Raw genomic sequence first — 13484 nt, 5'->3', positions numbered from 1 at the left:
AAAGTCGTGCCATCACATGATGTTGTGAGCTTTGGTGACCAAATTCAGAGGTTGCAAGAAGCCGGTTACCCGCCCCTTTTGATTTCGGCTGTCTCCGAAATCTGAATCCAGAAGTTGAAGCGACCTCATGATAAGAGACTTCCGGAAGCACGAAATAAATCTGTCCCTTTCATTCCTTACATTCACAAAGTTTCCCATGGCATAAAAAAAGTCGCAAGCAAACATGAGGTGCAAGTTGTGTTTCGGCCCCATCAAAGCTGTCAAAGATCTCTACTATGACTAAACCGGAAAAGAAACGACCGGTTTGCCCTATTAAACATCAAAAACAGTTCACCAAATGCAGGTCACAAGTTGTGTATTAGATTCCTCTAAGCTGTGGTCTCGTTTACATAAGGCAAACGGCTCGATGTTTCAATGAACGTGCCAGTGAGCACTTGCGGAATGTGCGCAACCAACACGGAAGCTTCCTTGCAGACCACTGCAAAACCTGCAAAGAGTGTCGTCCGGAACTAGACAAAACATTTTTTTTTTGAAGGGCGGGAAAGACAGGTTCGAACGAGAAGTAGTAGAGGCCTATTTTATTAAGAAAGCGGGAAGCGCAAGCGTTAGTAAACCATCCATTTCAATCAGTGACGCTGAGGTGGCTTTTCTCGAAGGGTGTCTTTAGGTTTTAATGTGTTTAAGTTTTCTCTGCATAGTTTGTTGGTCCTGGATATATTTTAACAGCCAAACGAGAATTGTGTAAAATTCAATACCTTTAGTTCTTTGAGGCTGAGAGGACTTCTCGAAGGTTTTAAGTTTTGACACTTGTTTTAGTACTTGACGCTGAGAGTATTTCTCGAAGCTTTTAAGCTTTCATGTCCATCATTTTTTTCGAGTTTGTTGTTGGTCATTCATTCATTATCACATGATGTGTTAAAGCAGGAATTTTGATATTGCGATCTGTTTGCCTTGGCCAAGCGTGGGTCTTTGTGGTGAGGATGAATTGCTTTCCTGTTGGTTTTGGCTCAGATAATCTTCGGACCTAGTCAAAAAAAAAGTTTGCATTTATCAGGAGTGTAGTGCTAAATGCATGAATGTATCTTCCGGTCTGTTAGAAGTAGCACCTACTTCCTGAATTCTGATTGTTGTTTACAATCTGTTATTCTTGTGTGATAGGCTTCTACGATACGGCTCGGGTGATTCATACAATGTAAGGGTTTGGGCGAATAAACCTCAGTTGCAAGTTGGCGCCTGTCCTGTTGTGTTCTTGTGCCTCTATTGTCCTTGTTCTTTTCGCGCCGTCCTGACATCATCTAGAAACTAATACTTAGCTATGCCGGGCAGCTCTCAAACACTTCGACCCTTACTTTTCCCGGGCAGCTGTCCTCACTGTGCGGAGAAGTCTTTGGACATCTATACCACATGGTGTGGACCGGCCCCTCCAACCCTGCTATCCTCCCTCACCCCAACCCATCCCGCGAGGACTGGGAGGTGACCCTGCTCGGCTGCCACGACCTATAGGCCCAACGGGCCTTGGTCGGGCACGCCAGGGCGGCGGCCGATGCCCGTGGGACCTCGAACTAAGGACCTGCACCTAGTACTTGTAAGGGCTGGCCCCCTCTGGGTCAGCTCATGCATAACTTCTGTTAAATGTTTTCCACCACCACCACCAGGGAGCCAGTTATGCGCCCTTTCTTTCCTCAAATTCATCGGAGTCTAGAACTTTGTCAACTCCAACGCCAATGAACACAATGAACGCCGACGGCCTATAGCTTCAGTGGCGGCGGCAGCTGCAGCTGAGTGACGTCACAGCTGTCACGCGGTTTCTAATTGGTTCAAGGTCAAGCTCGCGCACACGGCGCACACAGCGAAGACGCTACGGAGGAGAGCAGTAAATGCTGTCGCTTTTAAAACCGCACTCACTCCAGACAAGTGGGAACACCTCGCTGCTGTTTCTGACACGCACCGTTGCTGTAACTACAAAACGATGCCAAGTATAGGGTTTTTTCAGGCACCAAATTGTGCTTCCATTTTAGGATGGCCTTAAATAAAGAACACGGAGGCGGATGTATGCTTCCGCAACGCAAGGTGCTCTCCTGGACCTCTACAGGACTTGCCTTGCAGGCTTTGCCGGTGTTGTGAAGCAGATCATGCACACACTTTGTAACTAGAAGTGGTGCGGACTTAATTTTTGGGTTCACGCGCCTCAGTTTCACTCCTCGATATCGTGGCGAACACTCAGTGACTTGGCACTGAGATTCACGGGGTTTGCTATCTCCTGCTGGCAGTAGTACAGATACAAGATGGGTGCTCTAAGCCTCTGTGATTGCTAACTTCGCAACAAAATATCAGTGAATATAAGGCATCCTACTCTTTCAACACCTTTCAGGTCAGCCAATGTATTAGTGTTAGGGTTGCCCTTTTCCATTGTGGAGCTCTTTTGGGGCCAATATCTTCACTTTCAACAATCGTTGCGTAGGGGTTTGGAACCACCATTTTTAGCGCCAAAGATAAAAATATGGACCAGTGATCACCAAAGCTGCTGCGAATTTCAGCACAAATTGTGTCCTAGCTCCGCTTCCCTAAGATACTATACTAGCAAGAGAGGTTTCAGTGCATCTGAAGCTGACGTTAGCATCACATCAGGTGTCTCACAGAAACCTGACCGCACAACGGTATGGCGTTGGAAATGTCGCGTCAGGCGGCATCGCATTCGCGGTCGCGCACCTTCTTATCCCGGCGCCGTCGTCTCCCCTTCCCTTCCACGACATTCAGTCGCTTAATTACGTTAGATGCGTAGACAGCTGGGTTGGTTTGTAACACTTCGGCTCATGTTTCCAGCAGCGTCCGTGTTGTCTAGTGTCCGTGTGCTTTGTGTGGGCTGGAATGATGAGTCATAGCGTCGATTGACGGCCCGCTCAGGAGGCAAGGAGCACCTGGCGGGATAGTGGTGTCATTAAAGCCAGTTTCTGTGCACGTTCAGCACCTTCACTTGCGAATATGTACAGCCGCTACATTGCCTCAACCACAGCTTGAGTTGTAGCGAGGCCGGACGCGAGCTCGTGTACTTACCGTTGTAGCCTCCGTCCGGTAACTGGTCGATGTCGAGGATCGTGTAGTTGCAAATGTCCGGCGGCGGCAGCCGCTGTCCTAAGTATTCCGCAATCCGGTTGGGGCTCCTTGGGGCCTGGATGGTGCACAGCAGGGTGCTTGTCCCTGCAGCCACAGGTGGTGCAGCAGCTTGAATGCGCACCTATGAGTTTCCAAGCGGCTGTGCATTTGTGCGTCGGCAGAAAACATGTGAGCAATGTAACGGAAATATTAAAAATTAAATAGCCGGCTTTACATGTATCGAGCTAGTACAGGGGTGCACGGAGTCGTCGATCAAACTTGAGCGATTTCCGCATGCGGCTAATTTGACAGTAAGCGCACTTAAGTTGGCTAAAATTTTGTCGTTATCATTAACACCAAATTGTTGGCGTTAAATTTTTGGAGGGTTTCAAAAATGTACATATATGTTGTCTCCGTCAAGGAAATTTTACGGCCATCATTTTTTCCGCTTAGAGTAAAAGTGTGCGGGTTTAAATTTTTTAAGGCGACTATGCAATCTGGCGTTGCAGTGTTAGCGTCGTATTGAATGAACAGGTTTTCAGAGATATAATGAGCAAGCAAACAACCAGACAAAACAATGCTTCGGAGTTAAGATAGGGCCCGGAGTGTTTTTGATCGCACGCGCTGTTTCACGGCGAACCATAAAATTTCCGCAGAGCGACATATAGCCCTATTCTCCTAGCACTTTTGTAACACCAAGATGTAGCCCCTATCAACTGGGAACAGTCACATTACCTGCACCCTGTTTATTGTCTGCGACTTTGTGTAATCGAGTTTCATCCATAGGTAAGACTTTGGTGGTGTTAACATCGGGGCGTGGCAGCGGCCATAGGCGTGAAAAGATTTACATCTTCGCGCTTTTGTTTTAATCTAACAAAACAAAGACAATACACCCTGATAAACAAAACTGCAATAAGCAGTTCTGAACTGTGGGTAAACACTGTAATTTTAAAATTCGGGCTTGAACTAATGATAAAAAAGTTGCGGCGCATCCAAGTATGTGCTGAGCTAGTCCCTGCACGGAGGTCCACTCAATCCGGAGTCACTACAATCACGAATCGTGATATGCTGTGGAGAACAGAAAGTTTTGTTGTCGAACAATGAGAAACATACTTTGCAAAGACAAACGCTTGGAGAGTGATAACAGAAGAAGCAATTATTTTACTGTTCGCAACATCCCATATCGAAGAAGGCACACACATGATTAGGTATTAACTCCTCACGAATTACGTGCACGCCATTCTTTTGGTTTATTGAGTTCAATGTTCCAAAGCGCCTTAGGATATGAGATACGCCACACTGAAGGGCTCAGGATAATTTCGACCACATGGCGTTCGTGTATACTAGCACTAACATCGCACAGTGCAGATGCCTCTAGCATTTCAGCTCCATCGAAATTCGTAATCAGGGCGTAGAATGGTCTATTGTGAAAATACTGGAAGATGTCTATACCTACTGCACCCGCGGCGGTTGCTCAGTGGTTAGAGCGCTCGGCTACTGAGCCGGAGTTCCCGGGCTCGAACACGACTGCGGCGGTTGCGTTTTTATGGAGGCAAAACGCTAAGGCGCCCGTGTGCTGGGCGATGTCAGTGCACGTTAAATATCCCCAGGTGGTCGAAATTATTCCGGGGCCCTCCACTAGGGCACCTTCTTCTGCCCTTCTTCTTTCACTCCCTCCTTTACCCCTTCCCTCACGGCGCGGTTCAGGTGTCCAAAGATATATGAGACAGATACTGCGCCATTTCCTTTCCCCAAAACCAAGTATTATTATTATTATTATTATTATTATTATTATTATTATTATTATTATTATTATTATTATTATTATTATTATTATTATTATTATTATTATTATTATTTTTATTATTAATATTATTATTATCATCATCATCTTTGTTTTCTTGTTTTCGCTTATTTGCTTCATGCTTGCTGTCACGCCTAGTTTATGTGTCTTTTTTTTCTATCGCCTTGACTGCTGCATTACCTCCCCTGAGTGTCTTCCTTAGTAGTGAAATAAATTTACATTTTGTGCGTGTGAATGATGTACCAGCACCAAGACCTTTGGGTTGTTCCTGGGCACCGAAAAATAAAGATTGACTATTATTATTATTATTATTATTATTATTATTATTATTATTATTATTATTATTATTATTATTATTATTATTATTATTATTATTATTATTATTATTATTATTGCTACTGCACAGCCCTGCATGAATTCAGCAATAAAATTTCAATAAGGAAGCGCGTCAGGCAGGGAGACACGATCTCGCCAGTGATATTCACCACCTGTTTACAGGAAGTATTCAGAGGCCTGGATCAGAAACAGTTGGGGATAAGAGTTAATGGAGAACACCTAAATAATCTTCGATTCGCTGATGACATTGCCTTTGTGTGTCACTCAGTAGATGAACTGCAAATCATGATCAATGAGTTAGACAGGCAGAGCAGAACGCTGGATCTTAAAATTAACATGCAGAAAACCAAAGTAATGTTCAACAGTCCAGAAAGGGAACATCAGTTCACAATTGGCAGGGAGGTGCTGGAAGTGGTAAAGGAATACGTCTAGTTAGGGCAGGTAGGGACAACTGATCCGGATCTTGAGAAGGAAACAATTAGAAGTATAAGTATAAGGTGGAGCGCACATGACAGGTTCTCTCAGATCATGAATAGCAGTTTACCAATATCCCTCGAGAGAAAAGTGTACAAGAGCTCCATCTTACCAGTGCTCAACTACGGGGCAGAAACGTGGAGGCTAACGAAAAGGGTTCAGCTTAAGTTAAGGACAACGCAGCGAGGCATGGAAAGCAAAGCGATAGGTGTAATGTTGAGAGAGAGGAAGCGGGCAGAGCGGGTGAAAGAAGAAATGCGTGTTAATGACATCCTAGTCGGACACAAGAGGAAGAAGTGGGCTTGGGCAGGTCATGTAATGCGAAGGAAAGATAACTCTTCCTGCTTAAAGGTGGCAGAATAGATTCCAAGTGAAGGCAAGCGTAGCAGGGTGCGGCAGAATGTTAGGTAGGCTGATGAGATTACGAAGTTTGCGGGCATACGGTGGGCGCAGCTGGCAAAAGACAGGGTTAATTGGAGAGATATGGGAGAGGCCTTTGCCTTGCAGTGGGAGTAGTCAGGCTGATGATGATGTTGATGATGATAATGATGAAGTGCAACCGCCGCGGCCATGATCGTACCGGTGTCTTTCGAGTCAGTTGAAGAGCACCATAACCACTGAGCCGCCGCGGCGGCTACCCAATACTGCGCCTTGGGCAGTGTTCCCCCTTGAGAACATGACGAAACGGGAATGCAGGTCATGACTTCCTTTGAATCAATCACACACCAATAGAGAACGATTGGAATCAATGCAGAATTTTAAGATTATTCTGGTACTCTAGTGTCAGTACTCAGAAAGGTGTTCCTTTTTTTACTTCGTTGGGAGCTTGCTCCCTATAGCCCGAACGGATATCGGCTGCACAGCAATACATGTACTTTTTCTAGCTCCTGTTACGAGCACGGCAACGAAAGTGATTTCCACGCAAAATGGGGACTTCACTCCGTAAACGTACAGTTAGTTGGCCAGATTGCTCTTGGTGCCGTAGAGGAGCTTGTTGTAGGCATGGTTCCTCTCGGCGTGGTCGCAGATACTGAACAGAGCGTACAGTGGGAAAGGACATATTATTTCCAGCTCCAGACATGTTATTTCTAGGAGATTTCTACGGCTAGTAAACTCTAAACGATGTGCCTCTGAATAATTAGGATATAAATAATACACTGGAAACACGTATGCGCTATGGTAGCGACAATGAAAACAGTAAGAGGCATCTGGGAGCCTTCATCTGCTTGTGAAAGAGATACAGCAAATCTTCCGTGTGCGATAAATACATTTGACGCTGAATAAGGAAGCCATCAAGAAATAACCACAAAAATAGTATAAAGGCAAAACCTAAGATAGGAGAATTAATGACGTTTGCGATAAGACGGACTCACACTGAATAGACATAAGCAGACCCGCACATAGAATAGACATAAGCAAAGAACCATCTTTAAGGCGCGCCTTGAGAAGCACCAAGAAAGTTGAATGAAAAATATTCTCCTTGATTTGATAGAGAAAGAATGCATAAAACATTGTGAACAATATCCGGGAAGAGGTATTTTGCGTGCAAAAAGCTGCCGAAAGACGCCAAACTAAAGTTAAATAAATCATAAAATAAGACAAACGCCCTAGAATAATTGAACGAACCAAAAACAGAGTCAAGTTATGTTGGATTCTCTTACTGGTTGCGGTAGGAGCCCCAGAAGAGGCTGAAAGATTTGAAAAGGAAAAAGGATCAAAATAATTAGCACAGAAATTCATTGTTGCCATGCGCCAAAATTCTTAAATAAATCATGCTGGATTCTCTTACTGCTTGTGGTAGTAGCCCTGGGAAAGGCTGAAAGTTTGAAAAGGAAAAAAAGATCAAAATAATTAGCACAGAAATTCATTGTTGCCATGCGCCAAAATGCCTAAATAAATCATGTTGGATTATCTTACTGCTTGCGGTAGTAGCCCTAGGAATGACTGAAAGATTTGAAAAAAAAATCAAAATAATTAGCGCAGAAATTCATCGTTGCCATGCACCAAAATGCTTAAAAAAACACGTGAAAATTTTGTATATGTGGAGACTGGCAACAGAAACAAAACGTGCCTTTTTTATTTGGAAGTAGTGCAGCTTCACGGTTGTTTTCGTGACCATGGTGATAAAAAAAATATCCACAATAGACCGCAAAATACTTACGATTCTCTCCATGCTCTAAAATGTAACGGAAAAAAGATTTATGCAAGAAATCAGTAGAGCCCTTTGGAGAGGATTACCAGTAGACCAAATTACAAAAGTCCATTGAACGCAGAGGTGAAACCACATGACTGTGCATATGCAGGGGTGAAAGGACTGAGAAATATCGGCATCCCTTCTCACCGCCCGTACAGTCGTGGAAAAAAGTTTACGAGATGCGGATTCGCGGAAAAGGATTTTTTTTTTGCTGCATTGGCTCATTAGCTAGTCATTCCGTATTTGTTTGAGCGGGTGTTGCCCGCAAGTCACCTCTAGCTTTTATGTTTTTCAGTCACCTCCTTTGACTGGTCGTGACCTCTAGCTTTTGTTTCTCAGTGACCTGCTTTGAATGTTCGGGCCCAAGTGAATATTTTTCCACACCCCGATCCGCTAAGCGTTTCTCCACCAGTGTACAGCAGATGCATGTTTCAGGAATGCAACATCGGGTGCCGAACAAAGCACATCTCCAACTGATGGAGATGTGTGTGTGTGTGTGTGTGTGTGTGTGTGTGTGTGTGTGTGTGTGTGTGTGTGTGTGTGTGTGTGTGTGTGTGTGTGTGTGTGTGTGTGTGTGTGTGTGTGTGTGTGTGTGTGTGTGTGTGTGTGTGTGTGTGTGTGTGTGTGTGTGTGTGTGTGTGTGTGTGTGTGTGTGTGTGTGTGTGTGTGTGTGTGTGTGTGTGTCACTGCGCTTTCGGAGTATTAAGTCTGTATCATTGGGTGCACCTTTGGGGAAGCAGATCTTTTCGACAGTTACCTTGGCTTTCTCTCTTCAGTGCTCTGAGGTGGAAAGTCCCCACGATAATTAAAATCTTTTACCTTGTGTCTCCTTTCCAAGCCGGAGATGCAAAACCTCAAATATTATAATCTCGCTTTTTGTTCTTTAACTGACTTGGCGCGTCAGATGGCGACCTTCGGAGACCCCTGAGAGAGCACAACGTTTTATGCCAGACCTGTAAAAGAAAATGGCGTAGATTTATATGGTCCTGTCCACTCACTTCACACAGTGCCCCAAAGAGTGTACCGGTGGCACGAATTTCAGAACCAGGCCTTTAATATTGCTCGCCATTGTTGTCAAGAACGCAGAGTGTTTAAAGGGAAGAATTAAGGTTGATCTTTTTGTTAATCTTTGCTGGAGTCGCTCACGCGCTCACTCACAAAAGTATATGAAATACTTTTTGAAAATATTTGTTTCTTTGATTACTTCTCGAAGCAAACTGCATTAAAACATATTTTGTTACAGTAGCCGTGCGATGTTCTAAATGTTCAAGTAAGCAGAAGCCCAAGAAAATGTATGACAGGCACCGAGACAATCCCTCTAAGTTAATAGGGGACATGCGCAAATCTGTTGTGCGAATCTTCCGTTGCTGTGTGCATATAGCAGCTTTAGCGATAGAGAAACCCCTATTATCTCTACGCCCGTGCGCACGGCGGAATGCTAGAAATTTTCATTTTGTCCCTATAAGATTCTGCAATTCACATAGCTCTAGATGACATTTTGTTAAATGAGACGTAATGTAGAAACAGCTTCAAATCAATAAAATACTTCACGGATATTTGCTACGTCTCCGCGAGCGCTGCATCGGCGTGAGGATCCTTTCGGCAACGAAATGGCCCTAAATTTAGTGGTTTTCTTCAAATAGGTGGCGGCGCCATTTTCTGATTACAAGGTTTTTTAGCTTCAACAAGCTATCTTGATAATGCTAGGTTTGAGAGCGTGATTATGTTTGCCTGAAATTATGGCCGCTGCAGAGTGGCATCATGGAGAATAACCCGTTATTTTCCCCGCTGTCCGTTCAACAGACGGGCATTCCTGAGGCGAGAAGGTCGAAGGAGCTGGCTCGTGTCCTCTGCCGGCAGTTGGTACAGACTGCGCCATTGACCTGGGCTCGTTGTTACAATATTCTGTAAGGCTACGAATGTAACGGCCAAAAACAAGAAAAATAAATGAGTGCGCCGCTATCAACCACTAAAGAACGCCTCAAGGCTGGGGCGGAAAGAATACCGCATAGAAAAGAATAATTGAAAGCAAAAAGGCTACACTACAGGCTAAACGCTAACCTGCGAATGCTGAACTATTGCGGTAAGGAGGAACTCCAAAGATATCGACTATCTCGTCGTCGAGAGTAGGCGTAAGAATGAAATGCAATGCAGGAAAGGCATGCTGCATGGTTAGTGCTTGTGGAAGTCGCACTCGCGCATTGGCCAGGTCCTTCGGCTGCCGAAGCCGCTGCTGATTAAGCCCTCTTCTGTTTTCCGCACATGGGCTGCGTCTACGGCTTTCGTGGCTTGCGGAGCCACAGCCAGCGACCGCTCCTCTAGAGTCGCACAGCAGTACTTGCCGCTTCCCGTGCCGCTCCGTCGAGCCGCAACGCTTTTCGCCTCAGGTCTCGGCCTTCTTTGGTGCACGTGTCGCTTGACGCGATGTTTGGCCTTGACGACGGGTTGCGCTGCGTTCGGCGCTTTCTCACCGTCGTGCGCGGCCGCATGACGCTGCCATCGGCAACACCTTTCCACCTCGTGACACGTTCTGCTGCAGCGAAAGGTCGCCGCGGGAAAGCAGAATAAACAGGCTCCAAAGATCATGAGAACGACTATAGACACGTGCCACGAAGCAACCAACTAAGCCCAGATTGGGGGCTGAGCATCTTATATGCTTGAAAGCGAGGTACCGGGACAGGTGCGCATACCACTGGGTGTTACAGGAGTCAGGATACACAGGCTGGCTGCGTAGATGTTCTTCTTTCTTCTCTGCTCGCCCTGCACAACGCATGAAGCTGCTCTGATTGTCGTCCACAAATGAAAAAAGACAGCGCATGCAAACTACGGCGGATTGGCCATCACATTTCCCCAAATTCCGGCAGAAGATTTAGAAAAAGCGCCTGTTAAGTCTTCGGCAGGCGTAATTTAAAATAATAAAGCAGCGCGTAACAAGACAGGACAACAGGAGGAGCACAGAACGACACGAGCGCTCGTGTTGTTCGTTGTTCCTCCTTTTGTCCTATGTTGGTACGCGCTGTTCTATTATTATGTATCACCAACTCGCCCAACAAGCAACACTTCTGTAACTTGAAACTTTACTCGGCTCGGACAACTGCGGTGACGTTTGAGAAAAAGACGAACAGCTCGAATGATGCAGCTCCAGTTCTATCCCTGCTTTCGCAGAAAGATTTATTCCCGACGCGCCGGATTTCTCGCCGTGCTTCACTGTGATGCCATTTCTTTGCCCCTTTAAAAAGAAATGGGTCAACATTCTGCATAGTTCGGACATCGGTAATATGTCGTTAAAAGAAAAAGAACATAAGGACAACTCTTCCCTTCTATTCATCTTGCACTGCAAATATGAGAATAAAAGGCGAAGAGAGCAATGAAAAAATAAATAAGCATAAACCGTTTCGTTACAACGAGGTTCGACTGCACATCTATTTAGGGCAGATAGTGACCGCAGATCCGGATCACTAGAGTGAAATAACTATAAGAATGGGCTGCATATGGCAGGTTCTCTTCGGTCATGATTGGCAGTTTCAGAATATCCATCAAGAGAAGTATAGAAAAGGCTTATCTTACCGGTATGGGCCACAAAAAAGGAGGATAACTTAAAGGGTTCAGACTAAATTGATGAAGGCGCAGCGAGCCATGGAAAGAAAAGTGATACATGTAACTTTAAGAGACACGAAGAGGGCAGTGTAGGCCAAGGAACAAACGACGGTCGATGACTTCTTAGTCGAAATGAAGAGGAAGATCTGGGCGTGGGCAGGGCATGTAATGCGGAGGCAAAATAACCGCTGGTCCTCAAGGGCAACGGAGTGGATTTTAAGACAAGGCAAGCGTAGCAGGGGGTGGCAGAAAGTTAGGTGGGCTGATGAGATTAAGAAGTTTGCAGGCATAGAGTGGGCGCAGCTGCCAAAGGACAGGGTTAATTGAAGAGCCATAGGGGAGGTCTTTGCCCTGCGGTGGAAGTAGTCAGACTTGTGATGATGTGGCCTCTAAGGTGTACGTACATACCCTGTTAGTTTTCACGTTCATACCCGTACGTTCATACCCTGTTAAGTAAGCGGTTGACCAGTCAACAGCAGCAGACGGGCAGACGGGCAGGCAGGCGGGCGGGCGGGCAGGAAGGCAAGGCAAGGCAAGGCAAGGCAAGGCAAGGCAAGGCAGGGCAGGGCAGGGCAGGGCAGGGCAGGGCAGGGCAGGGCAGGGCAGGCAGGCAGGCAGGCAGGCAGGCGTGATCAAACCCGCGACTTTCGAGTTCGACGGCCTCAAGCCTCAGTCAAACGTTCTATAATCTTGTTTCCTGACCCGTTCAAACCTCTACACATTTTTCAATAGGATAAGCGAGGCGTTACGCGAAGGTAATGTTTTTACAATTTTCTCTGAGCAACGCAAGAGCCAGCGCAAGGCAGCTTCGAGCATGGAGGCTTTCTTGTTGCCGCAAAAAGTATCCAAAACTACCGTAGGTTCATGTTCGGAAGAGGAAAAATAATAAAATGTTTTGCCAAGATGTCCAAAAAGAATGGGGACCCATCAGGTACGAAACGAAAGCCGTTGGGGATTATTACGATCGCTGTGCTCTCGCTTTTTCGTTTTTCACTGCGTGCGGAAAGCGGTGACGTCAGTGTGAGCTCAGGTTTTTTGGAGACATGAGATGTCCTTGCACTCACATGCTTCGCGTGGAAACAAACTGTGAAGCCAGCTCATCTCTTCTGTTATCAATTATTTTCGAAGGCTCTAGCACTTTTTGAATGGGAAAAAAAAGGGTGGAAGGTTTTCATCATGATGCGAAGGGAAACGAGCGCTGACTGGTCTTTTAATGAAGCAGCTTTCCTGGCAGGCACGCGTGAATACTCTTGCTCCAGTCGCTCCGCGTATCATTGCTTAATCAAGGGGGTAGCGTTTTTTGTCGTGGCGAAAAATAAAATTCAACGATTTTGCACATCAATTCGGACTCGTCTCGGAATCGTTGAGGTGTCAACGAAAATGCATCCGCTTTGCGTGGGGTGGAAGGATATCGCCGATTTATCCCCAGAACACACAGTTACATATGCGGCGACACATGCAGAAATAAAAAGTAATAAAGAATTTTTTTAAAAACTTGAGTTGCTTTACTTGATGGTGCATATCACAACAAAGAACTTTTGGTTATTTGAACGCGCACTCATGCCGACCGAAGCGCAGATGCAAACTTCTCAGCTACACCCTGAGAGCGGCGGCGGAGCGGCCGACTTGAAACGAGCCGGATGCTGGTGCCGCCACATGAGCCACTCTCATCGGCGGTGTAGTTACACCCAACGTGTGTTACAATGCAGGTTGCTTGTACAACGAATGGAACTTAGCCACGAAAATACGTGCGCCTTTATTGGGAACCTATGATGGTAGAAAGATGAGAGAGAGAGAGAGAAAACTTTATTTCCACTCAATATTGAAGTTGCACTAAAGGGGATTCTGAGCTCGTCTTTTTTACCGCGGGAACTGCATCTACACGCTCCGGGCATACTTAGAAATTTTGAATTATTCTCCTCTGGAACCGATTTCTATATTTAATCGAATTAAGCATCCCGGCTCCTGATTTTTTATTTAACTCGC

The 13484-nt window shown here is 45.7% G+C and overlaps 2 protein-coding genes across 4 annotated transcripts in view; one reads left to right on the top strand and one right to left on the bottom strand.

The window, feature by feature from the left end:
- Positions 1 to 7517, bottom strand: part of LOC144100785 (uncharacterized) — a 23426-nt gene extending 15909 nt beyond the window's left edge. Inside the window, exons 1-4 of the mRNA XM_077633636.1 lie at positions 7497 to 7517; positions 7369 to 7395; positions 6660 to 6737; positions 3055 to 3198 (exon numbers count right to left, since the gene is read on the bottom strand). Coding sequence (XP_077489762.1) covers positions 3055 to 3198; positions 6660 to 6711 — 196 coding nt within the window. The 5' untranslated portion in view covers positions 6712 to 6737; positions 7369 to 7395; positions 7497 to 7517. The remainder of the gene's footprint in view (positions 1 to 3054; positions 3199 to 6659; positions 6738 to 7368; positions 7396 to 7496) is intronic.
- The window catches only part of LOC144100790 (uncharacterized), a 272474-nt gene that overhangs the window by 55850 nt on the left and 203140 nt on the right, over positions 1 to 13484 (top strand). The gene's annotated exons all lie outside the window — the stretch shown is intronic.

Source organism: Amblyomma americanum, chromosome 8 (genome assembly GCF_052857255.1).
Source record: "Amblyomma americanum isolate KBUSLIRL-KWMA chromosome 8, ASM5285725v1, whole genome shotgun sequence".
Lineage (NCBI taxonomy): Eukaryota > Metazoa > Arthropoda > Arachnida > Ixodida > Ixodidae > Amblyomma > Amblyomma americanum.
This window is presented reverse-complemented; position numbering and strand designations above follow the sequence as displayed.